This window comes from Triturus cristatus, chromosome 12 (genome assembly GCF_964204655.1).
Source record: "Triturus cristatus chromosome 12, aTriCri1.1, whole genome shotgun sequence".
In the NCBI taxonomy this organism is placed as follows: Eukaryota; Metazoa; Chordata; class Amphibia; order Caudata; family Salamandridae; genus Triturus; species Triturus cristatus.
Window position 1 is genome coordinate 761483945 of NC_140595.1, and position 16352 is coordinate 761500296.

General features: G+C 40.7%; 1 protein-coding gene across 1 annotated transcript in view; it reads left to right on the forward strand.

The window, feature by feature from the left end:
* Window positions 1–16352, forward strand: part of LOC146782743 (extracellular calcium-sensing receptor-like) — a 70227-nt gene that overhangs the window by 9981 nt on the left and 43894 nt on the right. The window contains exons 3-4 of the mRNA XM_085639979.1: window positions 1622–1913; window positions 13004–13828. Coding sequence (XP_085496105.1) covers window positions 1622–1913; window positions 13004–13828 — 1117 coding nt within the window. The remainder of the gene's footprint in view (window positions 1–1621; window positions 1914–13003; window positions 13829–16352) is intronic.

The window sequence follows — 16352 nt, forward strand, 5'->3', positions numbered from 1 at the left end:
TCGGTCTTTGAACACATAGCAAACGTGATAAGCTAAAAACAAAATGTAAAGACATTTATATTGCAGATTCACCTTCTAAACTCCAGTATGTTTATTGTGAGTGAACTGCATCTCCCCCAGGACCCCTACTTCTAGAACCTATGGTTGGCAATGGTCTTTTTTGGAGAGTTAGATCCAGTTTTGGGGGCCACACCTAGAAGATGTGCATACAGATTTGAGGGCCAAGCTGGAGTAAAGTGTCCGGTTCTCAGGGACCCTTCTGTGGTATTGTGCCCAAGGGTCTCGCCTACGACATTGCATCCAGCTCACGAGCCCACATTTGAAATCTTGTGCCAGGATCCAAAGATCTAGACATTTGTGCCCAGTTATGGAGGCCATATCTTGAGTGTGGCATTCAGTTCCAGAGGTCTCATTTAGAATGCGGTGTCCAGATCTGAAGGTTGCTTCTCCTTCAAAAAGAGAAAGTCCAGAAACAGGCTGCTAACCCGACATTGGGCTTACTCCATACATCCTATAATGAGAACATTAGAAATGTAAATGTTTGCTGGTTGCAGAAATAAAGGGTGTATTAGTTAGACATTTAAATTCATTAAGCAGGTAAACAAAATACAAGGCGGTCCATCCTTTTAATTAGAAAGGCTTGCCATAGGACTGCCTCGGCATGTTTTCCCAGGCTGCTTTGTAAGGCCACGAAACAACCACTTAGCATAAGAGATATTTTAAACTGATTCTTTAAAAAATATTCAGATCCATGGGCCCAGATTCAACAACACTTTCAGCCAGATGTGTTTCACAAAAGTGATGCAAACCCAACACAAAATGTCGTGCCTTGAGTTACTTTTAAACGCATTTGTGTTGAAAAGTTGACTAAAGTAACGCTACATTTCATCAAGGGGCATTTCACGGGTGGTAACCCGGTGTTCCCTTGCATAAACCCATGGGCTTTGTCACAAATCCTTTTCTACTGACATTGGTAGACAGAGAGTTGTGCCAAAAACCTATGCCTCCTCTAGGGAGGTATAAGGTTGGAGCAAGTTACAAAACTTTCCACATTTTTCCAACTTTCCTTGTGTGCTGCACTGTACAGCTTTATGCAAAGTAAGAAAAACATTAACACACAGTCACTGTACTGGAAGGGTACCTTCCAATGCCAGAATGATGCTTGACCGAAGGCACACTCCCTTGCACTATGCTGAAAGGTGTGTTATCACCCAAAGACCATCCTCTATCAATACCACTCATATGGGTTGGGTTGGAATATCGAAGACACCCTTTCTAAGATACCCCCAGGATATCAGCAAACCCTCCATACCATGTCACAAAACCAAGTCAAGGCACTCAAACTCCTCCCTATACAGAGAACTTCAAGTAGAGAAGCTCACAACAGAAGGCTGACGTTTGCGCCCTAAAGTGCCAAGACAAGGTCAGATAACTGGCAAACCTGTGCTAAGCAAATATCCAGTAACATAAACAAATATCTTTACAACACTTTTAAGCTTCCCTCATGCCATCCATGTGGACACCTGAGGCTGATGATCAGAGCAGGGTAAGCCTGAAGTATTGCTGAGCAGGATGCATCTGCTAGAAGTTTCAGTATGTGATTGTTGACCGCTTGTTGCAGGTTTGTGTATGATTACTACCTGTGGCTCCAAGCCATGGTGTTCTCCGTTGAGAACATCAACAGAAACTCTGGCCTCCTGGCCAATGTCACCCTGGGATTCCACATTTACAACTCCTGTCGGATGCTGTGGCCAGTGCTGGAGGGGACCCTGTGGATACTCACAGGACAAGGGCAGCCGGTGCTGAACTACCAGTGCTGGGGGAAACGACAACCAGCCGCCATCATTGGAGACTCGCTGTCATCGCGCTCAATCCTCATGGCACGGATCCTGGGCTTGTACAGGTACCCCCAGGTAAGAAGAGGACCTGGTGTGTGACAATTGTGACATTATGTTCATAGTATAGATCCTATACACAGCAGCTTTAGGGTCATTCCCTTGAGGTGGACACAGAAAGTACTTCCTTGCATAGACGCACTAGGCCCATCAGCTTCCAGGGCATCCCCTGATCTACGGTGGACTCTGGCAGCACCCTCCTCAACAGATTAGTACTTGTCCTTTATGTGGCGCAGCAGCTAGCCATCCCTTGTTGGGTACATGGAAGGTATCAAGCTGGCAGGGCCCCACAATTCATAGTTAGCAGCGACTAACCTCAGGCAGATGGGAACAATAAAGGGAAAGAAATCCACATTATTTAAATTAATTTAAGGTCTTCATAAAAATGGGGATAAGAGAGAGCAATATGTCTCCATGAGCTACCCATATCTCAGAGACAAGTATGAGATTCATAAAATTAATCAGGGGGGGTCAAACCAAATATGAACAAGGAGGTACAATTGGCTTCTCAGAGCCCAAGCCCAACTATCAAAAGGCAGTACTTATGAATAAAGAAGCAAACTGCTTGCAAAAACAGGATGAAAATCTTTAATATTAAAAGACATTTAATTATTTTTTGATATCTGATGACATATCAGTACACTATAAAACATCACATAACTGAGAAATATTGAACTTCCTAAGTATTACACAAGAACTTAAAAAACAAATATGCACACTTTCCTTATGCTATGCTTTGCAGTGTGAATATGCTGGGATTGGCTAAAACCATTCCCTGCTAGCTCTAGGAATACTAGTGCTTGATGCATGGCTTGACCGAAGGCCACAATATGTGTTCAGATCATGCTATCCCCTGTGGGATGTGCGGCCCACAGAACCGTGGTGCAGGTGATGCCATAGAACTTACTAAAGCTAGCTAGTATATTTCCTTAATAGTAATAACAATCTTATATCTTTTTCATATGAATAATAGTACTTGACATTACATTTTTTTTAAGTACATGTGATTTATCATCCAGGTGTTCTATCTCACATTGACCTCCAAGAGTCAGCTTTAACTCTTCAACATCTCTAAACCTTGAAAGGCATAGAGCAAATAGGGGCTACTTACTTATTCAGAGTTCTTGCAGTTGTTCCTGGTTCCTGTGTAAACAAGGTTAGCAATAGCTTTCACCAGGGTTACCTAATTGTCTTTTAGTTTTACAGACCATGGAAAACTGGCCTGGCAAAGATTTCTAGCAACATTGTTCTCTTAGCAGATCATTGTTATGCCCAGGTGAAGGACATGTTGAGAGAGTGGTGGAGGCAAGCCCTTGAAGTGATGCTAGTTTAATGACATTGAGTGTGGATCAACTGGGCCATGAATTAGTACTTAAGTCATGGAAAAGTTGATACACATCTAATTCCATTGCATTAATGTTTTGACACTCTAGACAGTCTATGACTTTTAAACAATGGCCTCGGTCATCAGAGACTTTGAATTTAATTTGTGTGTCATCGCTTACATGTTGTATCCCTAGCTGTAGTTCTTAACGATATTTGTATGTGGGGTCATGTAGGTGTTAAAAAAGTAGTGGTGGGCGTAACTCGCATAATTCCAAGTAGTGTAATCATGTGGAATTACCTAATAATTCCATATGATTAGTGCAAGAAGAGTCATTCTGCATTTAGTTAAATTCTTTTACGCAAAAATGCCCCCTTGAATCCAAAATATTAAAAAAATTGTGCTAAATGCAACAGAAAATGAATAACAAGCACGAGCAGCCACTTGCACCCACTAAGTGTGTTTGTGGGGTAGGATTTTCCCCCAATTTACTACCAATATTTAGCCCTCTTTTCTTAGAGCAAAATGCACCCTTGCATCCAAAATGAACGCAAGCATGTATTTTGCATCAAGAAACAGTGATAAATCAAACATCTCCCTAAATTTGTTCTCTTAGTAGGATTGTTATCCCCCCAAGTCACTCTTAATAATGTGAGCAGGAGTAATTGCATAGTTATCCACAATTCCACATCAAAGAGTAACACAGAATTAACAGACTCAGTCCAGTGTAATTAATATTCTGCCCAGGTCAATTAAAAAGGTGCTGATCCTGGGTGGTCAGGTATAGTGAATGATTAGGATTGAAATGAGACTAGTTGTATGTGCCGAGACTAAGATAGAAATGAAGAAAACTACATGAGGATAGTTCCATCAACAACACAGTTGTCTAAAAAGTGATCGAAATATATGCCATAAACTATTGTGGCAAACACAACTAAAAATTAATTTAAAAAACAGAGGAAAAGTATGGTCTTGATCCAGAGCAATGAATGAGTTTCTTGGATGCTGAGGATGGTGCTCTCTGTATTTTGAGAAGGGTGGAATCTGGGTTTAAAGAAGCACGGAATATAGTGCTGTTCCAGTACGCTCACAACTCAATCCTGGCACCAATTTCAATAATTGGGTTCAGCAAGGAAGAGCAGATATCTGATTTTGGCTGTTAAGAGGTTTTGGATCTGCACTCATCTTCGATAGTGGAGTAATTGTGGTGTGTTGGAGTGTCAGTGAGACTTTGCCATATTCAGGAGAGGAATTAGTAACTTTGGCTATGATGGGATGAAAATGTGTGGGAGAGTTTGATACACTAAGCATTCCAGCTTTCTCAGTTATCAGCACAAGAACACTGATGATCTTGCTTACTTTTGATTCTTGAATGTAAGATCATTCAAAGGTTTTGATGGCACATGAGGTTTGTGTATGAGTACTGCCTGTGGTTCCAATCCATAGTGTTCACTGTTGAGAACATTAACAGAAACACTGGCCTCCTAGCCAACGTCACCTTCAGCTTCCCTATTTACTATTTCTGTCGGATACTGCTGCCAGTTCTGGAGGGCACCCTGTGGATACTGACAGGTTGAGGGCAGCTGGTGCTGGCACATGAGGTTGGTGCAACCAATGGATCCAGAAGAGTAAGAAAGAGGGCTAAGGGTAGCTATTTTGTCATCATATTTGGTCATTTGGTCACCACATAATGATGGGAATATTGCCGTGGGAGAAGGAGTGGTATAGGAGGTTGTTAGCTTCAAATAGACCTTGAAGAACTCTTTGGCATGCATTTATGCTTTATCAAAGTGTGTTTGACAGTAAAAGATTTGGATCAAAAAGGGCATGCTAATCTCCTTGTGGTGAATGAGGCAAGCCGAATGACCAAAGGCAAGATTATGTTTTATAGAGCGTCTTCCAGGGAATCTACCATGGCATTTTAGCAGGTGTAAGTCATTAGGATTTTGTTTTTGCTGGAATACCCTCAGGATCTAGTCTTGGGCTATCAACATTGCATACACAGCAGTGCAAGACCCAAATCTGACACAAACGGCACCAGTGGAACTTTAATGTAAGCTGCCAAGGCCTGTCGGCTTTCTATGGTTCAGTGACAATGATAAACAAGCAGATTTGCAATTAATTAGAGGGCACCTGAAAGGTGGTTTGCATAAATTTCTCTTTGGTCATTTGTTCTACAGCATTCTCCAGCCTCATGTTTCTGGGACGGGCCCCTCCAAATTGATCCTTATCTGTTCTTCTGTGTGCTTTACATCTTAGCTCAATACTTGAAGAGTTGGATACCCTGTTATCTTCTCAATGAAATAGATGGATCCCTTACTAGAGCTAAGCTTGAGGTGTTCAAGCTCTCTTAAAAGTAGGGTGGATTGGGCCTTATTAGTTGTGACCTATACTTCCTCATCTCACTGTTACAGTACTTATTGGATTGGTTGGATAATAATGAGAAGCAGAAAAAATCCCTTTAAAATGCTTATATTCGTTGCGAATAGGCAACTAATGCATCATATGTGTGGAAGAAAGGGGCGTAGACAAAGCTTGTGAAATTACCTTTCTAACATGGTGGGCTATTCAGGGGTTACAGTGCGAGCTTCCCAATATAAGATGGCACTGAAACATTTCTTGTGATGTTAGTTAGAATGTAAACTATATACTAAGGAGGAATTACCGAGTGATAGGAGTGGCGTAAAAAACAAATCTCTTATTTTTCTTCGCATTTATCACCGGCATGATACATGTTTGTCTCAGATTTTTGTTCCTTGCAGCCAGAATTTGCTTTTGATGTTCTTTTGGACGCCCTGGCTTGGCGCATTTCTCTAGTTTGGTGTCAGATAAAGTTTTGTCTACTTCTGCATTATTCTTCATCTTCAGTCAAGAGCTACAAGATTGCCAGAAGGATTTTTACACTTTTAGCGTTTTCCTCCCAATTGGGGATCTCATAAGGAGACCCATGACACCCTTCACATGTTCTATTAAGGGAAGATTGGGACAGTGACTAATGGATGGTATCTCCCTTTTTACGAACAATCAAGAAGGAAACTTGATGGGCTTTACAGCAGCTAGTCCTTGACAGACTATGACCCCGACTCCATGGGTTTCATTGTGCCATGGATGCTTGAACGGAACTAGCGTTTGAGTTACGCCATGAAAACTCAGTGTTAAGACAGATCTTGGTTTCAAGATCAGCAGACATCCCTGTAGTTCCTTCAAGTGTCCCACATTTTTCTGGGATTCTATTGAAATTAAGAGCATTTTGCACAATTTTGCAAAATTCTATAAAGACATAGTAAAGGTGAGATACCTGATTGGATACCTCACTAGACCTGCTTAGGCCTAGGCAACTCCTCTAATAATGATTTTGGGTGCCTGGGTAGAGACTTGTGGTACCTTATTATATTCATTTAGGTGGAGTGGACGTTTTGACTTATGAGAGCTAATTTAATCAGTTAGCAGCTAAAACTACGTGAGTGGAAAGAACTCAAATGACTATTTTTTAATGAGGTTTGAAAGACGAAATTAAGGATGAGTTGATTCTTTTGCAGCATTCTATTTAATTTTCTGAACTTATTGAGTTAAGGCTATTAATTAAAAATTGATTATATGAAAAATGGAAGATCTGGGGAAGCTTATTTTAATTTTATTGTAGTTTCTCAATTTTTTCACCAAGATGTTCTGGTAGAACCATTGCTTCAAGAAGAACTTATGTTGGTTAGGACTGCAAGAGGCTCTTTGAAAAAGGATGAAAAGGAACAGCGGTATAAGACTGTGTTTTGTCGTTGTTGTGGTGATAATGGACACATGATTCATATTTGGCCCAGGTGGCCATAACGAAATGTAGGAAGATCCCACCCATCTCCCAGAAAAGAGAAGAAAACAGAAGTGCATTGGCTTCCTTTTATTGGATCCAATATACACCGACAATCATTTATTTTTTTACCAATCACTTTGATAATGAAAAAATGGAAAGTTAGTAATGCACCTGCATTCCAGGAAAGTGGTGCCTGTGGATCAGTCATTGAACTAGACAGGGCCACTAAGTATAATATTCCTATGAAACTTAAGAAAACTCCTGAACTGATTCACACTGTTGAACTTACTGGCTGCCTGCTTGCGTATGTATAAATGACATAATGACATACAAGTGACAGAAAGTTCCATGAACAAATGTTGAGCAAACCCCACCAAACACTGTGTATTAGGAATGCATTATTTGCCCAAGTGTAAATCAGTTTCCATGACTTTCTATACCCTTCTGACAATCCCCCACTTTGAATCTACTGTGAACTAATAGCACCTGTATTTTGCTGTGCATTGTAATACTAGAGTTTAGAAACAACACTGTTAAGTTTCCTAGTGTATATAGTACAAAGTCACTGTCTTTGGAAACTGGTATTCCTCACTCTTAAGGTAAAGCAGCTTTATTAAGCAAAATAATGACATAACCAAAAACAGTTACAAGAATTAGATAAAACACTCAATTAAAATCATAAGGAGCATACAAATTGAAGCTGTTTAATAATTTTAAACTATACCGAGAAGAGGGAGGAAGGGGTAGGAGGGGAATAAATAACAGGGAGACCATGTTAACAGCAGTTAAAAAGGAGATAATAATATTCTGTAATATAAAAAATCCAAACAAGGAGTAACAAAATTTAGAACTCATGGCAGAGAAAAAGAAAATCAATGTGGTTTCAAATTTTCGGATGAGGTACAACTGGGATATTTATAAGCGACCTCATCCAGAAAAGAGGTCAAGGGTAACCAATATAAAACTCTATTAGCAGAAGCAAAATATATAGAGGAGAAGGCAGTATCTAATCTATGATAATGAAAAACAATATTCCACCAGCCTACATAAGAGATATTTGAAGCACATTTCCAATTAATAGCAATCTGTTGAAAGGCAAGAGTTAGCATAAAGTCTAACAAGCGTAAATTACTGTGTGGTGAGTGGATATCTTCAGAGAGACTACCCAAAAAGAGTCAAGGGGGATAATGGACAATTTAGATGGAATAATAGGGTTAATTGAGACCAAACCTTTTCCCAGAAGGAAGTGATAGGGGGACAATGGAACAACATATGCATAAGGTCGCCAGATTGGTGATCACAGGACCAACATTTGGGAGAAGAGTCCATGGAGAATATTGCTAGCAGAGACGGGGTGAAGTAAAGTCTTTGATAAAGGAAAAACACGAATTTGGAAGTGGAGGCAGTTACTGAGGTTTTAAAGCGTTTGCCCCAAAATTTTTTCCAAAATGGGAGAGTCCAAGTACATCCCAAATCCAGTTCCCACTGCAATTTTAGCTTAGATTTGCATCTAGCATAAGCTGAAGAGCAAAGAAGTTAATAAATAGGTGAAGCATTAGGAACAGAGGTGAGAACTGAACCAAGGGAAGAATGAGAAGAAGAGGAAGGGAGAGTGTCAGGTAAAGAGTAAAGAACATCAAGAAGAATGTTTATAAGAAGAAGAAATGTAGGTAAAAAGGAGCGAGGACATTTGAATAAGAGTTGGAATTGTGAAAAGGTAGAGGAACGCTATTACCTAATAGGTCCTTGACCCAAATGATACCTCTTTGTCTCCAATTTTTCCAAAAAATCGGTTTGTTTTAATAAAAACAAGTTTGCTGTACCAGCGAGGGGAATGACGAAATGAATCGCGAGTTGCAGGCTGCAAGTGGTAAATTGTTTTTAGAATTTGCAAGTATGTTTAAAAAGGGAAGAGGAGATATGGGGGTTTTAGCTGAGAAGGCTATGACTTCACGAGGGATAAAAGGAGAAAAAAAGAATATTCAGTGTCCAAACTTAACGGGGTAAATGAGAATTGCATCAAAGAAAGCCATCTAGCGGCTTGTCGGAGACAGAAGGCCCTGCCCTGTGGCATAACCAAAAGTCAGGAAAATTGACTCCACCATCTCGTTTAGCCTTCCTGGTATTCCTCACTCTTACTCTGCAAGTATGCTGTGGAAAAAGTCTTGTCTTCCCTCATAAAGTTGTTACTATGCTAATAAAAAGCTTATAAAATTAAAGGTTGCTTTACTTGCCAAGTCAGGCAAAGCTCACTTAGAAAGTGGTAGCTATGCATCCATCTCTTCAAATAATGTTGACACAAAACTACTCACAAACATTGCAGCATCCAGGCTTGAATTAATAATTAAATACGTAGTATACAAACTCCTGAGGAGAAAATAACCGAGCAGGTCTCTGATTTGATTAAGTTTACTTCCGATAGGTGGGAACCTCAGCTACTGATTTTAAATGTTGAAAAAACAGCCTTTTATGATGTATATTAGAGATAACTGCAATAATTGCTAAGAGGAAAGTTCCAGCGATTTCATCAACACAACTAGCTTGCTCTCAACTGGTGTTACTTTGGATAAGGAATTAAGCAAGTTTTCACTCTATCTTCTCTTTTATTGAGCTTTGTTCTGGAGCTTTAAGCAATTGCTGTTAGACTAACACTAATATAAAATTAGTTTACGTTGCTCTGATAAATTTAAAACTCAGTTATTTGCAGACAATTGAATGTTAACAATTTACAAATCTGGGTCTTTAAGTCTTGCTGTACTCCACAAAGTTAAACAATTTGTCTTGATTTCTGGATATGTAATATATTAAGTATTAAACCATTACTAAAAATGATTAATAAACCAACTTATGACAACAGTTTCGATGGGAAAAAAAACTTTGAATTTATAGTCACAAAAACTGAAATGTAATTAAATTAAATATGAACAAAATAAGGCACCAAATTTAGCATGGCTTTCCAGAGGAAGAATATTGTGTCTTAGGGCCAGATTTAGATGTTGGTGAACAGGTTACTCCGTTACAACGGTGACGGATATCCTGTCCGCCGAACTATAAATCCCATAGGATATAATGGGATATACTATAAATCCCGTAGGATATAATGGGATATATAGTTCGGCGGACGGGATATCCGTCACCTTTGTGATGGAGTAACCCATCCGCCAACATCTAAATCAGGCCCTTAGGGCCATATTATGATGTTGAGGGGAAGATCATCTGACAGCTCGTTGGTGGAGGTCCACTAGACATCTGAGGCATCAGTCTGACCACCGTATTATCATACAAATACCAATGCTTGTAGGGGATCCGCTCCACCTCCGACAGGCTCAAGGAGCCCGCCGAGGTGGCGGGCAGATCATAATCTCCACAATGGAGTCAGTGCACTGCCATGGGGATTACGATGCACCTTTCCAACAGCCTTTTCATGTTGGTTCCTCCGCCATGAAAAGGCTGTTGGAAAGGGTCTTTTGGAGTCCCTAGTGGGGCCCCTGCCCCGCCATGCCCCTGTTGCCTGCCACACTTTGCATGGATGTTTAAAAAGTGTCCATTTCCTATTGCGCAAGCCACAATAGGAAAAATAGACTTTCTGACTACCGTGAAGGCAGTAGCATCGTAATTTGGGAAGCGGGATTGCTCACTACATGTCCGGCAGCCCTTTTACAACATGAGCATCCGACCGGCTTCGTAATGAGGACCATAGTTGTTGAGTTACATTCAATACAGTAAAAATTAGCCTTCTACCCAAGATTGTTTATATCAATTAATACTCAACAATATCTTACAATAACATGCTCTATAAAAACAGTTTTTTCTTAAAGTTATCCTGCACCCAAATTGTAAACCGATTGAGTTTTGCAAAAATCTAAAATTAATGCTAGTAAGTTGGTTTTGCATACTTACATCTTAAAACCCATTACATGTCATCTATATTGTTCACTGCTAGACACTGGTTGAGACCCTCCACTCCCGGCCAAAAAATGTCTAATTAGGACTTTATATAGAGGGAATCCTATTCAAATTTCTCGCTACACTTTACAGTCCTCTTTAAAGTGCAGCACTTGCACAGAATTACACTTGGACTTCCAATGTGCAAAGGTCTATAAATGTAGGTCTCGCTGCTCTCTGATTTATCCTTGCAAAGGACAGCACACACTAAAAATAATAATACATATCTCACATGCTGAGACATATCGTCCTGAGTAGTCCTTGCCCAGTCAAAGATCTTCACCCTGTTGTTCTGCATGTTTTCTGAGAGCACTCAAAAGCCTTCCACAAATGATGACCATGGCCCCAGTAGCTCCCATTGTTGCATGCTAAAGGTTTTTGCCACACCCTGTAGATCCCTCTTGGCCCCAGGCAGTAACTGTGTTCCTAGCTGCCATGTGGAGAAATAAAAATGGACAGGTGTCCAATCACCCATCCCAGCCATATTTTATCTGATGGTGGGCTCATTCGTGGCTTGGCAATCAGTCCTGCCAGAGAATGAATACATTGGTGGGGAGTTCCGTTCAGCCTTCCACCTGGTCAGTGCATACAAAGAAACATAGGGGCATATTATCAAGCACAGCGTTAAAATTATCGCCGCTTTAGCGGCAGCAAACTGCCGCTGAAGCGGCGTAATGGACTTGATAATATGCCGCAGAGAATTTGAATAGAAGCCCATGTTGACACCAGAACATGGGCTTCTATGGGAATTCTCAATGGCATATTATCAAGCCCATTATCGCCGCTTTAGCGGCAGTTTTCTGCCGCTAAAGCAGCGATAATTGTAACGCCGTTTCTTGATAATATGCCCCATATTTATTTATCAAGCGCAATCTGTCACCCTTAGACATCCCAGCACTAGAACTGCAGAGATGCTCACAACTAAGAGGTCCACAACCCATGGATTTATATAATAAAGTCTTGCATCATACAACATTTTGCAAACCGTATGTAGAAAAAGGGTAATTAATACTAGAAATATATTGGCAATACAAAATAGGAAACATACACAATATACAGAAAGTGAGCATAATATTAGTTGATATATTTTCCTTCTTATGTAGGCTCATTCCAATTACGAGTATTTACATGATCTGCTGCAGCGAAAGATGAAATCATATAACTTTCATACCTGATTGCCAAGGTTTGTTGAATTTCAGAATATTGTATACAGAAATATTGTTTGACATACATACATGTTAGTGTCCTAAATATCATTTGCAAAGATATCATCCTATTGGGTGTAAATTTTCAATTTTTTTCTCCATTGGTATTTTTGTAAATTATATTTAGGACACAAAATGTATGCCAGGCAATTTTCTGACTGCAATATTCTTGTACCTCAACCAATGATTTGTAGCAGAATATCAGGGACATGTGCCAGTGCCTTGGAGGATCTGCTCCTGGGACGGAACAATCTTTTCTGCCTGAAGCCACCAGACAATGACCTATTGGTTGATACTGAAATGACTGAGAAAGGCGCTCTTGTTGTCATAACGTGTGGCGGGAATGGTCCCATGTGAAAATGTATTTTCATAGCACTTTTCTACAAAGCCTATTATCTTGTTTGTAAAATAAACGTGTAGTACTGAACGCTCCTAAAAGGTAGAAGTTGGACCTACTAAAATACATGCAACACAGATATAAACAGTGATAAACTATTATAGTTAGTATAATAAAACACCATAATAAAATTGTAGTAACATATAGAAATCTTGCAAAGCAAGAGACGTATGTCAGATAGTGGAAGGCCATATAAGCCTAGCATATTAGAAAAATATGCATGTGACACCAGGAGCATCCTTGCTCCATATTGTCTACTACACTGGAACACTCAGAGTACAAAATCCTTTGGCAGAATAGTCACCATGAGAGGAGAGAACACACTAAAAAAATTGTTGCACAAATGGTTCACTAGTCAATAATGTTAAACACTGCAAAGACACGTGTTGCCTAAAACGAGTGCCTTACAAATATATCTTCTCTTTTTCAAAGATCAGTTACTCAGCATCAAATCCCATCCTAAGTGACCGGATCCAGTTCCCTTCCTTCTTCAGGACAGTCCCCAGTGATGACTATCAATCCAATGGACTCGCCCAGTTAGTCATGCATTTTGGATGGGTCTGGGTGGGCCTTTTGGCTGAAGACAGCGACTATGGTCAACAGGGGATACACCTACTACAGGATGAGCTTATGAAAGCAGGGGCTTGCATAGCATTCTCTGAAAACATCATATCAAATAAAGCTGACAAGAATGCCCTGCACATCACCCAAGTGATCAAAAAATCAACAGCAAATGCCATTGTGGTCTTCTCGTTTGACCCTGATCTGGCTGTAGTTCTGGATGAACTGCTGAAACAGAATGTCACCGGGAAAATCTGGGTGGCCAGTGAGGCGTGGTCAACATCAACAATCCTTTCCACAGAAAAATATTCAGATATCCTCGCTGGCACAATTGGCTTCGCCACCTTTAGAGGTGAGATGCCAGACTTTAAAAAGTATCTCACTGGTGTCCAACCACTGCGCTCTTTGGGATTTATTAGAGAGTTCTGGGAAGATGCATTTGGCTGCAAGTGGCTGGACCACAACACCACTTTTAATGCTACTGATATGAGCAGTGGACAGTGCACTGGGGCAGAGAATTTGGAAAGTCTTGAAATGTACCAAAATGATATCACCAGCTTTACAGTGTCCTACAACATATACAGATCAGTGTATGCCACTGCGTTGGCGTTACACGACCTAAGCATCTGCATACCGGGTCAAGGACCCTTCCATCTTGGTAGCTGTGCAGATATAACAGACTATCAGCCATGGCAGGTAAGAACTTGGATTTTACCAATATGTATTTTCATATTAACTGCAGTAAATACCAAATATTTTGTTCATGTGAACAGCAATGTTAGATTAGCGTCTATGTATATTGCATACTCCGCGAGTCCAAAGACGGGTGAATGTCCAGGATGCTTTCTATACATTTCCTAGGTGTCCATCACAGAACTGATACTAAGTCATCTTGTTATGATGTGTTTTGTGTTGGGTTTTAGTCTATCATTAGGTTGGGGTTTCATATGTAATTCAAGGAACTGAGGGTGTCAGTGAATGTAGTGAAAGCATATCTCAGGTTGGTAACTTGTCCAGCGCCCACCTATACAAAGTAGCCTAAATTTAGTGTTTCCAGTTGTGTGGCATGATTGCAGTGTGTTTGGTGCACATGTATTGTACTGTAAAATGGAGTCTTAGGGGTCTATTAGGATGGCGGTCGCCCGACCGCCATGGTAGCAAGAAAAGACCGCCCGCAAGGACCGCGGCATAACCGCCGGTCCATTTAGGATGCTCCGCAGTCGAAATCCGACTGCAGTGGTCGGATTCTGGCAATTAACATTGCGGCGGTTGCTGCTGCCAGCAGCACCGCCGCGTGTGAAAAGGAGCATGTCATGCATGTCACTACACTGCGTGGTAGGCACAGCACAGTGCCTGCCACCTGGTACAGGGACATGTAGGGGTCTACCATGGGGACCCCCCCAGTGCACCTACACTCCCCCCAACACATTGGGGGCCCGCAATGGGCCCCCGGAACATGGCTCTGCATGCCTTTCCATGGCGGTTCCACCACAGCGGAAAGGCTGGCTACCGCCAGCATCATAATCGTGCTGGCGTGGCTTGGCCCTGATCTGCAACAATTGTAGCGGTCCAGCTCCACCTGCCAGGTGAGCGGGCGGACTGCAACCGGCGGAAAAGTGGCAGGCGGAAAATTACACCGCGGCAGTCACGACCGCAATGCTAATCGGACCGGCAGTTTTCCAGGTTTTGATGGCGGGCGGATGGCCGCCGCCGGTAGGGCAAGTGCACCGCTGGACCGGCGGCGGCCATCCGCCCGCCATCCTAATAAACCCCTTAGTGCTTCTGATGTAGGTATATGATGTTTTGTTTAATATGTGCTCATATTTGTGAATGTCGCCATTACGCTGAGCACTGTTGATGTAACCAAGCTGTCTGGGGAATGGATATGTGTGAGGTGGTCAGCCTATTTTGGTTTGCTCTGAGTTTGTTTGGTGTATGGTGGTGTTATGTGCTGTGGGGGTCCATAATAAACAACAATATGGAAAAACTGTCTGAATCGCATGTATGAGAAGTTTTCTCTCTAATTTGCTGTGGTTTATATTTGGCCGATGTTTGTTGTAAAGGCTGTTCAGAATCCCATGATACCACACTCTATGATGGCATTTTCTGGTTGTATTCCAGTACAGAAATGGAAAAAATAGAAAGGCAATTAGGCACAGTTTACTGCAGCAGAAATAGACTGTGTTGTGCTGTATGTAATTCTTTATTTCTATAATACATATTAGTGTATTGTGCACTCTTTTCTTATCAATTTCGTAAAAACGAATGTTATTAACTTATAAGTTTTGTGCTTGATTGAAATGTATGCTATCATACGTGTATCAAAATTACAAGATTAGCCAAGAATTACTGATATCTTGGACTCAGTGAGCACTGCTAGAAAGAATGTATCATTCAATATGATTCACTTTCAAAAAATAATTTATCTATATTGTACCTTTCAATTTATTTTTCAATATTTTCTTATCTTCAGTCATTTTTTGAAAACATAATAGTACATTTTTCTAATCTAATACAGAGATCTAACCTGTTGCTTGTTTATGACATTAAACAATGGATTCTTGTGTTATATTCCATTCATATAGCAATATGGCCAATGCATTTCGGGATTCAATCCCTTCTTCAGGGGGTGCTCTAAACAAAAAGAGGAATTCGCAACTAACATCTATATTTACTGCTGTTATTTGTGTAACATCAATGCTTTGACCATGAATACAATAAAACCATGCTGCTTAAAGTGCATAATGGTGGATGCCTTACACTATGTGGCCCCCAATCTTGAATTCCTCATGCTTGAAAGTTGAAAAATCTTATCGGAAATAATCAGCAAACAGAAGTGCGAAAAGAAAAAAACAAGTTCCCGAATGCTATCCTTAAGCACCGCGTTAAATGAGCATAGAACAAGCGAAATACTCAAATAATGCCCTAGCAGTATGTCGTAACTCCTGATCACTGTGTGGTTTTATGTGAGTGACTAACACCAAAGCAAATCAATAACCCACTTACTAACTTCTTCCTTCATCAAACAACCTCTCCAGCTGCTTAGCACTGCATCTATTAACGTATCTGCAACATAAATTCCTATAATCTAATCTTTCACTTCCTGCCTCATCCAGGTGTGAGCTTGTTCATACTCTCCATTTCAGCCTAGTTTGCCAATATCAATAACAATAAGATTTGCAAAACCCATGCAAAAATCTCAACCAACCACCAACTTCAC